The following is a 14959-nucleotide window of genomic DNA, read 5'->3' as shown; positions in this document are numbered from 1 at the left end:
AATAAATAATTAAATTAAATTTGTTTCCATTCTTCTTAATAATGAAACTAAAATTAAATAAAAAAAAGGTAGAAATATAAATTGAGTCCATCATCATCACATTGATATATATAAAATAGTATTAAAAAGAATGATAAATAAGGAATTTATATATTATAATTAAGTAAATTAATAAGTGATGTATAAATAAGTAAAAGACAAAAAAAAAAGGGAGACATTTGGAAATCAATAAAAAGTTTAGACGAATTTGTACTAAGGGGTATATAGTCTCTTAGTATATACATATATAGTGATGTATTGAGTATTTCTTTTTTTATCCAACGAAATTTCTAGAAGGAGTAGGGAAAAGCTAGTAACTAATGTTAGAATATCTTTATATATTAAAAGTGCCTATCTAACGGCAATTTTTGGTTTAACAGAATATACTTTACAAATAAAAGAATATTCTGTTAAATTTAACGCCAAAAGAACCGTCCACTATTTTTTTTAAACGTTCGTTAACTATCCCCTTCTTCACACGATTCTTTTCAAATGGCCTAAAGCTAAGCCATAATCTCACTCTCAATCCCAATCCCAATCCCAAACATCTTTTACCCATTCCACATCAATTGATATACCCTTTAAACACTCCCTACAACATAAATTCCAATCGCAGGTCCGGGTGGTGTTGGTGTTAGTGGTGCTGCTTGCTTGCTTTTGCCTTCTCAACCCAACAACGATCTCACCGACATAAACGACTCCTCATCTTCTTCCTCCGATCCCCTTCTCACCAAGCTCGAAGACGACATCCACTGTATTATCGTGCGTCGATCCGCTCCCGATTGGCTCCCCTTCAGGCGTGGATCATCGTACTGGGTCCCTCCCCCGCGATCCCGTAAGTGTGGGCTGACCCAGCTGGTTGAGAAGCTTGCTAATCCTTTGACTGAGGAGGAATCTATGTCCACCACCACTGTTAGGGGTTGGCCTTCTTCTGATTATTTCATTCAAGGTATGCACTCTTATCTTAATTATGACGAAAATGATAATCGTAAAAAATGAAAAATTGTTCCTTTATTGGATTTGATCATCAAATTTGGTTTGATTCCTATATGGTATGTTTAATTTGGTGACAATTTGATAAAAATATGGATTTTTTGTCATGGATTTGATTACATTTTCAATATTTATGTCTTTTTGGATTTGGGATTAGAAGAATTTTATTCATATAAATATTTATCTATATATCTACATATGGATTTGGGTTGAGAAATGGAAAAATGTTGTCTTGTTAGATGGCATAAACTGGTTGCTTCACATTTCAAAAATTTTCTAATTTGGCTTAAATTGAGCTTAAAATACTTGCTAATTTTGATCCATACATTAGATTTTGATGCAAATTAAGGCATTTAGTTAAGGTGACAGAGCTGTAGTAATGATGGATAAGTAGAATAAGAAGCACAAAGTGCATAGTAGCCTCTCGGGGCATTTAACTTGATCATGTATTCATGATAATGAGGGTGTTATATTTTACATGTGGAAGTAAGTAATCAATAAAATGTATTTTTTGTTTTTGAAAAATTAATAACTTTTTCGTGTCATGGGGGCATGCATGATTATTGTTGTTGTTGTTTCATTTATTTCTTAAAGAAATTTTTATATTGTTTGTATTGTGTGCTTGAATTATCTATCACCTTTTCCCTTTTATGTTTGTCCTTCTGTCATCAAGTGCTACTATCGACTTGACTAAATTTTCCTTAATATTGTAGTCTATACTTCATTTCAGTAATGCATCTTAGTACTTGAAATTTTAGCCCATCTTTGAACAACTATCAATAAACTTAATTATTTGCTTTTATTTGTTTGTTTCAGTCAATTCATCTTCGCTCCAGCATGTCAAGTTTGGAGGAGCCCCTGGGTTTTGACAAATTGCCAAGTATGAGTACTATTGATAGGATGCAGAGATTTTCATCTGGTGCTTGCAGGCCAAGAGAAGATAACATGGGTATGGGTAACTGCTGGATTGAAGGAAGAACTTGCAGCACATCCAATAGTTGCAGGTGAATGGGAATTATTCTGTCTGCTTGTTTGTTCATATGATATGCTGCTGCTTTTCATTCTACATGCACAACCATTTTTGCTATATGTTCTTTCACAGATTTGTGTTTACATAACAAGTGATCTTTTTTTTTATTTGAACAATGAATACACCCCTGTGATCTTTGTTTTTGTTTTCTTTTTAATGTATGTTATTGTCTTTCTATTTAATGCACTAACCAAAGACCTTGGATTGGAATGCTTCTTATGTTGGGAATTATTTTACCAGGATCTTAGATCTACTCACAAGTATGTTTATTAACATCCTAAATATGAACTTTCTAAAACGATAAAATAAACACATATAAAGTTAAGAAAACCTTACATTGATGCAGCGGAATAAATGTCTCCTTCCACTCAGATCTCTAACCCTTGATTCCTTTACGTAGCGAGTATAATCAAGATCCGAGCCCGAATCTCCTTCTTCTTCAAGCTTTGATCCTTCACGGTCTTCCAATCTATGATTGAGTTGCGCTTGCGTGTGTGGGCACTTACTCTTTCACTAGGGTCACGAAAAAGATGAAGGAAAAGAGGGAGAGAGGTTTCGGCCAAGGTAGAGAGTGAGGGAAGGCTCAGTTTTTCTGAAGAGAGAAATTTCTGTCAGAAAGGCTTATGAAAACTTATGATTTGACTGAGCCATCACTTTCTATTTATAGGCAACTTACTAGGTTTAGGTCTAGAATTATTTGGCATTAAAATAATAAAATAATAATTTGAAAAAGCCTTATAAGTGGCCGGCCATAGGTGTTGTAATGGGCCCCACTTAATTTTGCAATTTTATCAAATTTTATCTCTATTTTCTCAAAAATGCCAATTTTCCAATTCTAACCTTTAAAATGCCAAAACTAATTATTTAATAATTAAAATACATTATTAAATAATATTGTCATTTAATTTAATTATTAATTAGACATATAAAGTCCATTAATAAATAAATAAACCCAGAAAACTCTTTTCCTTACAATTTCACCCCTGAATAGTGAAAATTCATAAAATCAGACATAGTCTAACTTTAGAATTATAATTGATCAATCACGAATCAATTAATGAGTCTTATAAGCAGAATGTTCTCAACTAGAATGGGGACCATGGATCTATATGCTGAGCTTCCAATAAGTGAACCAAATTTACCAAGTAAATTCCTACTTATTAATTCTTCGTTGAATCCACTCTTAGAACTTAGAATTGCACTCTCAGACTTATATAGAGCATATTGTATGTTTCACGATACCAATATACTATCTCATTTAACCATTGTTATAATCTTATTGTGATTTAAAGATCCTCTATATAGATGATTTACATCGAGATGGGATTTCTTTACCGTTCTCACCCTCAATGTATTTTGCCCCTTAAAACACTTACTACACCGTAAATGGTGTTTAATGATCTAATAATTAGTCAGTTAAACAAGAGCTCATCCATTTACTTCTATTTGCTAAGCTCGAAGGGAATCATCACTTAACTTCTATACACCAGTAGAAGCTATAGATTCCATATTTATGTTCAGCACTCCCACTCAATCATACTATCATGTTCCCCAAAATATACGTATCACCCCTCGACCCAAAAGTAGGCTTAACTAATAAATCAAAGAACATGAATAGCACTCACGAGTTGAGCCCCAAGCATATCGGATTTAGATTCTTTTCAATCTTAAGATCAACTACGATATTGACTTGGAAAGATATGTATAACGGTAAGTTTGTAATATCTTAACTTAGTTGCAATATCGGTCCAGTCCAATGTATACTCCATACATTCGAAACTAGTATACTTTACTAATGTCCTGGAAAGAACATAACACTTACTCCAAGTGTAAGTACACATCATCGCTGATTATCACATTAGTGTAAATCCAATAACACTGATGAAACAGGGACCAAAACTTTTGATTCATATGATCACAAACACATTCCACTGTGTTGACGATACTGTAATTGTGAATAAACATATGATCTGGATTTAACTGATTTTGTGTGTATGAATGTAATAAACATATTAAACATATTAAACCATTAGCATGTAAAATTCATGCAAACATCAATCACTTCAAATTTCTTATATTGATAACTAATCAGATTGTAAAGAGTTTTATTTAGGGCATAAAACCTAACAAACTCCCACTTGCACTAATATAAAACAAACTGCGCAAATAGGTCAATCTGATGTCTTGATCTTCAGATCAAGTGTAGTATATTTGAATCCACCCAAACTTCTGGAAACTAGTTCATAAATACTCTTATGAAACATCCTTTACTATATGCTTTACTCATCAAGGGATACTGAGATCTTTACTGTTTTAAAAGTACATCTGAATTAACAGAGGACATATCTCTCATATTTTAAAATATGTAATTGAGATAATACGATGTAGACTTTTCTTCGGTGATATAACTTTACGGTATTTTCGAATAGACCAAGTTATAGTTCTTCTGCGGTAGAGCTTGAATTATTATACAATAATTCCTCCACCCCCAAAGTAAGCACCATCTTAAGAATTTCGAAATTAGATGGTGTGATACAAAGACAACTGATACACAGTTCCTTAATATCTGACATATAGATCACTTTCATAAATCCTTCTTGAATATCTTCTAATGTTCCCTATTTGATTACATCTCAGATAGCTCCCACTCAATAGCAGATGTCTGGTTAAATAATACTTTTAACCTCTGATTGTTTGGAGAGTTACCTAGTTGTGACTTTTGTATTAGTCTGAAACTTTAAGTTAAGACTAAGTCATCAACATGGCAGACTAGTATTTGAAGTGAAAAATACATGCCAGAGATAAAGTAATCAAAATTAAGATACCATCAAATTTTATGAGGATTAAGAATTCTTGGCTCAAGTCATTCGAATGGACTGAACTAGAGTTCTTTATCTTATTCTCATAATTCTGATAAGCTATACCTATCCATGTGAATGGTTAGATTTGCTTTTCAGTAGTGTTCTTAAGTACCTATCACAATTATCAACCTAATGAAGATGGGTATAGAACTTTAAAATTCTCCCACTCAATTAAGGTAGTGTGAAACTTTAACAAAGAACTTTCAAAGGTATCATGCTTTTACTTACAACAGTAAAAAACGAAATGGAACATACAATCAAGATCAAGAATTTATATTGACAATAGCTGACTCATTATATTACTTCTATGTTTAAACAAGATATGTGTTTCATAGGGAATTGTGGAATAGACTCCACCCCTAAGAATATACATTTAGGGTACTATGGAAAATCTCCACCCCTAAGTATATAGAGATTATGATCCACCCCTAAAGGTTGTAAAGATCATGATTCTCTGTGTGATAGAGTTTATGTGGAGTTGAATACTATCCAGAGTTCATTAGATATAAAAGATCGTTGAACTGCATAGTTTTCTTAACTTTTCTCCACCCCTATCAGATCATAAGATCCTTTTATTAAACAAATTCTTAATAATTGTATGAGAATGAACAATTATTGATAAACATAGAAATAATTTCTAGTGTTTATATAATATAACTCTATGAAGAGTTGTAAATATTATAGAATTTGCATCAATAATAAAAACACTTACACATACAAACATATAAATATAATGTGGTAATAATTGATGAAGATAGAATTAAATGAAGCTCAATCTCATAAATTGCAATAGGGAATTTCGAAAAAAAATAAAACTTTATTAATGATAAAAAAAAATATTGCAACAATATGAGAGAAACAGGGATAAATATCCCTAACTAAAATTTGAAATCCAAATTGTCTTTAAACTAAAACAATTAATTCAAAAAATAAATTGAAGAGCTTCATCTTCATCTGGACGATTTCACCCTTGGTCCCTTATTTGATCCAACTCAATTGAGTTCAAGTAGCTTGGCCTATAAGAAGAAGAAAACAAATAAACAAAGTTAGTCCAGAATTATAAATCCAATTGGATAATAATTCACTAAAACTCTTAAAGTTTATGAAAGGAAATACCTTGTTTCTTTGCAAGAAGTTTAGGACATTGGGGTTTCCAATGGCCTTTTTCATTGCAGTGGAAACACTTTCCTTTAAGTGTAGCATCACCAGAAGGAGCAGTCTTTTTCATGACTTTTGTTCGCTTCTTGGTGTTCTTCCACTTCTTCTTCGATTTGGGCTTTGAAGCGAGGCGACATTTGCTTCGGGTTTCATCGTCCCATTACCATTACCAGGATGAGGTTTACTCCCTTTCTTCTTGGGTCCTCCAATCAAATTTTCATAAGTTTGAAGGTCATTGACTAATTCATGAAAGTCAATTTCCTTCTTATTCATGACATAATTTGATGTGTATGGTAGAAATGCTGGAGTCAGGCTGTTCAAGATAAGACTTACTTGAGTAGCACTGTCCATTTCAGCACCATGATCCTGGGCTTCTTGGAAATAACTGGACATGAGGAGAACATGATCACGCACGTTTTGATGAGGTTCCATCCGTGCGTTAATGTACTTCTTAGTCGCGTCAAAGCGTGACTGAAGTGATGCCTTACCGAATAGCTCATTTAACTTCGTCATAACTTCAGCAGCCTTCTCAGTTTTAGAAAACCGAGTTTTGAGGGTGTCAACCATGCTAGAAAGCATAAAGTATAGAGCTTTGTCATTTGCCTTCTGCCAACGCTCATACTTTTCTTTCACGGCTTTGGATGCATTATCCCCGGTGCACTTCGGGTGACGGCTCGGTTAAAACAAACAAGGCACTTTCTCCTATGAGAGCAATATTAATGTTCTCATTCCATTTATTAAAGTTAGATCCATTCAACTTATTTTCGATCAACAGTGATAACATGGGATTCATTTTGACAAACTGGATACTACAAAATAATAGAAATCAACAAATAGAAATTAATAATGGTTTAACACACAAAATCAATTCAGAAATTATAAGCACATAGCAAGTAGGAATGATATGAGAAAATACTTAAAAATTCAATCCTAAATAATTTCCAAGGTTTTCAACAAACTGATATCAGTGTCCCGTTTAGGCGAGAGTCAAAGCTACCATCCATTGAATAGAGTTGTCAGCTCATCTAAAATGTTAAACATTCTAGCAACCTTTTATTCGATCAAGATCAGAATCCAGCGTTGTCCCGTTTAGGCGAGAGTCAAGGCTATTCTATCTCATGAGCTTCTACCATTGTTTCGCAATTTGCAAGTCAAATATGGTCGCCACCATTAGGGTGATCTATACCATATAAAACACTTACAAACCACTTATCATGCGAGATTAAACGGTGCGAAATTGCTAATGAACGTTCCTCCATTAGGGAGGATTACTCACTAAAACAAACGAGGTGTAAAACCCACAATGGAGATCGAATATCTTAATAATAATAAAGCTCATTGTTTAAAATGTATTTTCTTATTATTCTAATAAATAAATCTCATTAAATTCTATTTAAGAATTAAAATTCAAAAATAAGAATTTAATATAATATTTATAAAATTATACTAGATGGTGATTGAAATAAAATTAATTATTTCCATCTTAGTAATAATCTTAAATATAAATATTAAGGAAATTAATTTAAGATGAATTAAATAAATAATTAACAACTTAAAAATTTCCTTTGAGAATATATTTATTGGGTTCGAAAATTAAGTAAAAAAAATTATACAATTTTCGAAAATAATAAAAATAGAAAAGCAATACTTCAAGCAAAAATATCACCTATCTAGATATTCTTTTGACTAGTTAATTCAATTTCTAATAATATATATATTTTAAATTCACTTATTTTAAATTAATCTATTAAATGAAAAAATCATTGACTTGAGTTGTTCCAAGAATTAATTAAAATAAATAATTAATTTACAACTCAATCTATTTTTCAAAATAAAATTCGAAAATATTGCATAATTAAAATGCAATTTCGAAATTGATTAATAAAATAAAGAAAAATATATATATTGAAAATTATTTAAATTTAAGTTGAAAAAATAAATTTCAACCTAAAAATAATTTTTCGATTTAATTAAGTGTCATGAAAAATCAATAAATATTTAAGTATCATGATGAAAATCAACTTAGATATTTAGATTTTCAAGTTAATTAAATATATTAAATTTAAGAAATAATAATTAAGTGTAGAGAAGCCTTAATTATTAATTTCTATTTAATACTAGGAAAAATATACTTAATAAAATTGTACCAAAATTAATTATTTAAATAATTAATTTCACAAAAGTATAATATTTTCCTATATAAGTATTAGAAATAATAAGTAGTCTAGAAATTACTATCTAGAAAATATCTTATTTGACTAAGTATCTTTTCAAAAATTTGAAAAAATATCTAATTCAAGTTATATAGAAAAAATCTAAAACTTAAATAATTTCAAATCTAGATTTAATTAAATATCACAAATTAAGTTGTAACCACTTAATTTGAAGATATCTTTTGAAGTTAATATTTAAAAAAATATCAACCAAAAAATATCTAAAATATTCCATTTTAAGTTAATATTTGAAAAGATATTAACTTAAAAAAATATCTTAAGAATCTTTAATAACTAATGCCTAAGATTCCTCAACTTGATTTAAAATTTAAATCAAATATTCAAATTTAAGTTAGTTAAGAAAAATCAGTTGATACAACTAATTTATAACTTAAATAGGAATATTTAATTAAATAAGCTCCGTAAAGAATCTTAGTTAGTTAAAATTCTATATTTAATTAAATACAAGAAAAATACAAATAGTTTATCTAGAAATAATATCTAAACTAAAAGTGTTTTTCTTAAAATTAACTTTAAAATATTAAAATGAAAATAAATTTTCATATATTTTAAAAGTTAATTATGTTGCTAATTCAATTTTATTAGGTCAAACTATTATAATTAACCTAGTACAGTTATTCAAATCAGGCAAATGGGCCTTCACAATTGGGGTAGTTCATGTGAGGGGGTGCTGGGTTCAGTATGTCGTACCCACTTCTATGGCACCCAACTCTCACACAAGGCCCAAAAGAGAGGAATTTAACCTTAAAAGGAATAACTGTTATTAATTGAATAGGTCCAATAACTAAATGGACCTAAATAAAATCTATCATGGTTTGACATTTTATTTAGCAACAACCTATACGCATCTATATAATAAAATAAACATATAGGCTCACACAGGCACACTTTGGATGGATCCTATCATGTTGCTAGGTCATACACAGATGAAAGAAGATTGTAAAATTTACCTGTTACAAATTATTTACTTGACCAAGGGAGCCATCAGATCATTAGATCTGGCAAAAAGTAACCATGGCTATTTGCAATCAAGTAATAATAGGTTTTTAAAACTTACATACAAGCTAAAAACACATACTCCTGCAACAAGGTTAGCTGGATAGTTGGAAGTAGGATTTATTTAATTTTAAATAAATAATTTCGAAAAATAAATAATTAAATAAAATATTTTAATTAATTTCGAAAAAATAAAAAAATTTAATTAATTTCGAAAAAATAAAAAAATATTTAAAATTTCGAAATTATTTTTTAAAAAAAATTTAAAATTAAACCTACTATTTGAAAAATTAGGTTTCAACCAACCTAAATATCATTTCAAAATTTGCTAACTACTTTTTAAAATTAAATGTTATTTTAAAAATAAAAATTAAATAAAAATTAGAAAAGATAAATAAAATATCTTTTCAGATTTTTAAATTTAATTTAAATAAATAAAATAACAAAATTTAAAAGTTAGCAAAATATCTTATATCTATTTAAAATTACATGATTATAAATATCTTATTTTAAATTTAAATAAGGTCAAAATATCTAAAAAGATTTAAAAAATCTTAATAGATAAGATATTTTTAAAATATCTTAAAAGATAAGATATTTTTAAATATCTTAAAAGATATTATAAATATCTTTAAAAGATATTATAAATATCTTAAAAGATAAGATATTTTTAAATATCTTAAAAGATATTATAAATATCTTAAAAGATATTTTAAATATCAAAAAATATCTGACCTTAAATTTAAAAAAAATATAATCAAATTTAAAAATAAGATAGATTTTTAAGCAAAAAGATAAATACTAGTTCTATTCAAATTCAAATTACACTAATATCTTGAATTAAATTAAAAAAATTAAATTAATTCAAAATGATAATTAGAATTGAATTAGGAATAGTAATAGTATATATATAAAACCATACCAAAAATTGGAAGTTAATTCCATGAAAAGGTATGAAAAATTGAAGAAAATTGAAAAAATTCGAAACTGTACGGACAGCTCTGCGATCGCAGGAAACTATCAATATGCCCCGATTTTGTCAAATCTTCAAAAAATCATAACTAATTCAAATAAAATCCAAATTGAGTTCTGTAAAAGGCTAACTTGCTTAATTTTTTCCATACTATCCAGTAAAAATAATTCCAGAACCGAAATAACAATTATTTTTCACGAAAATTTCATAATCATCAATCAATCATCAAATAACACTCAATACAACATAATACCATCCAAAGAACATACAAACAATCGTTTTAAAGTCCAAATTACATGCAAGTAAATCAATTACCATGGCTCTGAGGCCAGTTGTTGGGAATTATTTTACCAGGATCTTAGATCTACTCACAAGTATGTTTATTAACATCCTAAATATGAACTTTCTAAAACGATAAAATAAACACATATAAAGTTAAGAAAACCTTACATTGATGCAGCGGAATAAATGTCTCCTTCCACTCAGATCTCTAACCCTTGATTCCTTTCGTAGCGAGTATAATCAAGATCTGAGCCCGAATCTCCTTCTTCTTCAAGCTTTGATCCTTCACAGTCTTCCAATCTATGATTGAGTTACTGCTTGCTGTGTGTGGGCACTTACTCTTTCACTAGGGTCACGAAAAAGATGAAGGAAAAGAGGGAGAGAGGTTTCGGCCAAGGTAGAGAGTGAGGGAAGGCTCAGTTTTTCTGAAGAGAGAAATTTCTGTCAGAAAGGCTTATGAAAACTTATGATTTGACTGAGCCATCACTTTCTATTTATAGGCAACTTACTAGGTTTAGGTCTAGAATTATTTGGCATTAAAATAATAAAATAATAATTTGAAAAAGCCTTATAAGTGGCCGGCCATAGGTGTTGTAATGGGCCCCACTTAATTTTGCAATTTTATCAAATTTTATCTCTATTTTCTCAAAAATGCCAATTTTCCAATTCTAACCTTTAAAATGCCAAAACTAATTATTTAATAATTAAAATACATTATTAAATAATATTGTCATTTAATTTAATTATTAATTAGACATATAAAGTCCATTAATAAATAAATAAACCCAGAAAAACTCTTTTCCTTACAATTTCACCCCTGAATAGTGAAAATTCATAAAATCAGACATAGTCTAACTTTAGAATTATAATTGATCAATCACGAATTAATTAATGAGTCTTATAAGCAGAATGTTCTCAACTAGAATGGGGACCATGGATCTATATGCTGAGCTTCCAATAAGTGAACCAAATTTACCAAGTAAATTCCTACTTATTAATTCTTCGTTGAATCCACTCTTAGAACTTAGAATTGCACTCTCAGACTTATATAGAGCATATTGTATGTTTCACGATACCAATATACTATCTCATTTAACCATTGTTATAATCTTATTGTGATTTAAAGATCCTCTATATAGATGATTTACATCGAGATGGGATTTCTTTACCGTTCTCACCCCTCAATGTATTTTGCCCCTTAAAACACTTAGCTACCTGTAAATGGTGTTTAATGATCTAATAATTAGTCAGTTAAACAAGAGCTCATCCATTTACTTCTATTTGCTAAGCTCGAAGGGAATCATCACTTAACTTCTATACACCAGTAGAAGCTATAGATTCCATATTTATGTTCAGCACTCCCACTCAATCATACTATCATGTTCCCAAAATATACGTATCACCCTGACCCAAAAGTAGGCTTAACTAATAAATCAAAGAACATGAATAGCACTCCTGAGTTGAGCCCAAGCATATCAGGATTTAGATTCTTTTCAATCTTAAGATCAACTACTGATATTGACTTGGAAAGATATGTATAACGGTAAGTTTGTAATATCTTAACTTAGTTGCAATATCGGTCCAGTCCAATGTATACTCCATACATTCGAAACTAGTATACTTTACTAATGTCCTGGAAAGAACATAACACTTACTCCAAGTGTAAGTACACATCATCGCTGATTATCACATTAGTGTAAATCCAATAACACTGATGAAACAGGGACCAAAACTTTTGATTCATATGATCACAAACACATTCCACTGTGTTGACGATACTGTAATTGTGAATAAACATATGATCTGGATTTAACTGATTTTGTGTATATGAATGTAATAAACATATTAAACATATTAAACCATTAGCATGTAAAATTCATGCAAACATCAATCACTTCAAATTTCTTATATTGATAACTAATCAGATTGTAAAGAGTTTTATTTAGGGCATAAAACCTAACATCTTATTGCATGGTTCACTTTAGCTTTTCTTGCACAAATGAATATTAATTTCATTCGCTTACTGTTATCACTTGTTTTAGGTCTTTTGTGTACCTCAATCAACGTTCAATACCAGTACAGAACAAAATTAATGCTTTTTCAACAGACAACAGAAATTGCTTTTTTAGATTAGTGGTTCTCTTTTTGGGATCCCTTCTTTCTAATTGTGTGATGGAAACTTTTGGAATGAATGCAAAGTCATAAATTGATTACATTCATTGTGCATGCGTGCACACTTCATTTTAATTTATGTGTGATGTTCAAAGTAAAAAGTTAGTAAGAGGCTGATGAATTACTTTGAAACAGTGTTATTGCTCAAGTTGATTTTTATCTATTCATTTATTCTTTTTTTCCCTTTTTTCTGGGGTTCGTGGTACAACAAGCAAGATGAAAGGGAGATGCACCACAGTATTATTTGTTGATTCTTGTAGTTAAGCATAACAGTTCTTTATAAGAAAATATCATTGCACCTGCCTAGATTTGCTTCATGATTTTATTTAGATGATGAAATTATTTGCCAAAACTTTCTGTTTGCATTTCTAGGAAATAACCAAAATTTGTTTCTCTGAATTGTCTTACATTGTATTGTCATTGGTTCAGTTATTTCACTTCATGTTAGTATTCTTACATGTATATAACTATAATCAATTATCTAACATGAAAATATTATCTGTTATTTATGCAGTGAAGAATATGAAGGGTCTGCAGGAGAGGCATTTCCATGGGTGAGACACACAAGAGACTTCTCGCAGGGCGACACTGTAAACTGGAGAACTTCGAGCTTAGGCAGGAATCCCAAGATTTTCGAAAATGGTTATGATTCATGGTATACTCCAGATCATCAATATAATAGCAAGTATAATGACAAAGAAAAACAGGGTCTATCAAACAAGGTAATTAGGTATTATGGTTTCAAAGTGAAGAACTGTTGTAATAGTGTGTTGACAATTAATATCTTCTTCTATCTGTTTCGATTTTTTTTTTTTACACTTCTACATAGTAGCTTCTTTAGTGGAATTATGTCTATTTTAGGACTTATTAATAAATTGAATTTTGTAATTTGCTGTTATGTACAATATATGCATCTTGATATTTATTTATTTCTACATAGTAGGTTCTTTAGTGGAATCTCTTCTTATATTAGTAAGCATGATCTTCACTATGGTGAGATGACAGTCCGCAAAACATTAGACTTAAAAGCTAATCTTTCTGTGTCCTACTAGATAAGACTATCGGCCCAAATCAGCAATGCTCCGATAATTCTCAACGTGGATTGTGACATGTATTCGAACTACTCAGAATCAGTGAGAGATGCAATGTGCTTCTTTTTGGATAAAGAAAAGGGTCATGAGATTGCATATATTCAGTTTCCACAGGCATTTGAGAACCTCATAGAGAATGATATTTACAGTGGTTCCTTGAGACTTATAATGGAGGTAAATTTGCCCATAGCCAGAGATTTTGAGCACCCTTTTCATTAATTTGATTTCATAAGACCAAACCAATGCATGTATATGATGATCCCAAGGTTGATCTTCGAGGATTTGACTCTAATGGAGGGCCTTGCTATATTGGCACCGGGTGCTTTTATAGAAGGGAATTTCTTTCTGTAAAAAATACAACGAGGCAAGTAATAAAGTATTACTCGAATGGAAAAGAAAGAATGAAGATAAGGGAATTAGTGCAGAAGATAAGCATTTTACTATGAGTTCAAAGTACAATTAATACACCATTCAAGCAGCTGAACCAATGGAAGAGTAGGAAGAAGTTTCACTATACTTTTTTTAGTTTTTCAAATAACATTCCATTTATTAACACTTTTTTAATAATTTTTCCTTCTATTTTAAGATCGAACATTTTCTTTAATTTTAGTTACATAATGTTTGTTTTAAATTTTGCAAAACTTATATCTTGTTCCTCTAAATTCTCTATAAGTAAATAATAAGTATTATTTTGTTATGACTTAAATATACCTAATTATATTTTACTAACCAAATGTGATAGCACACATATTACTTTCATAAAACAAATCATTTGCATGATCATACATTTAGATGCAATCTAAATAAAACAACAAAAAACTAAACTCTAAATAAAACTAATATTTACGTGCCTTGGCACGTAACTTCAAACTAGTTTATATATATACACCAACACAATCTTTTTTTTAACCATTTCTCCCCCTCTCAAAACATATTCTCTGCTGCATTGCCATATAGTCACCTATTCACCTCTGCGTTGGAGAGCTTATCAAAAATCTCGAAGCTGTCGCCTCTTCGTTACCAAGTATCATTCTCCATCACTCTCTCTTAGATGTATTGAACTATGATTCAATTTCATACTCGTAAGGCATTTAATGTTTATTAATTTTTCATTGAATATGTTTTGCTTC

General features: G+C 29.9%; 1 protein-coding gene across 1 annotated transcript; it reads left to right on the top strand.

The window, feature by feature from the left end:
* The first annotated feature begins 1897 nt into the window (after positions 1-1897).
* Positions 1898-14433, top strand: LOC133031667 (cellulose synthase-like protein E6). Its single transcript, XM_061105181.1, has 4 exons — positions 1898-2036; positions 13253-13460; positions 13791-14003; positions 14096-14433. The coding sequence occupies exons 1-4, from the start codon at positions 1915-1917 to the stop codon at positions 14273-14275; spliced, it is 723 nt and encodes a 240-aa protein (XP_060961164.1). The 5' UTR covers positions 1898-1914; the 3' UTR covers positions 14276-14433.
* The last annotated feature ends 526 nt before the right edge of the window (positions 14434-14959 follow it).

Source organism: Cannabis sativa, chromosome 1 (genome assembly GCF_029168945.1).
Source record: "Cannabis sativa cultivar Pink pepper isolate KNU-18-1 chromosome 1, ASM2916894v1, whole genome shotgun sequence".
Classification (NCBI taxonomy): Eukaryota; Viridiplantae; Streptophyta; class Magnoliopsida; order Rosales; family Cannabaceae; genus Cannabis; species Cannabis sativa.
The sequence above is the reverse complement of the archived record's forward strand: the minus strand, read 5'-3'. Positions and strand labels throughout refer to the sequence as shown.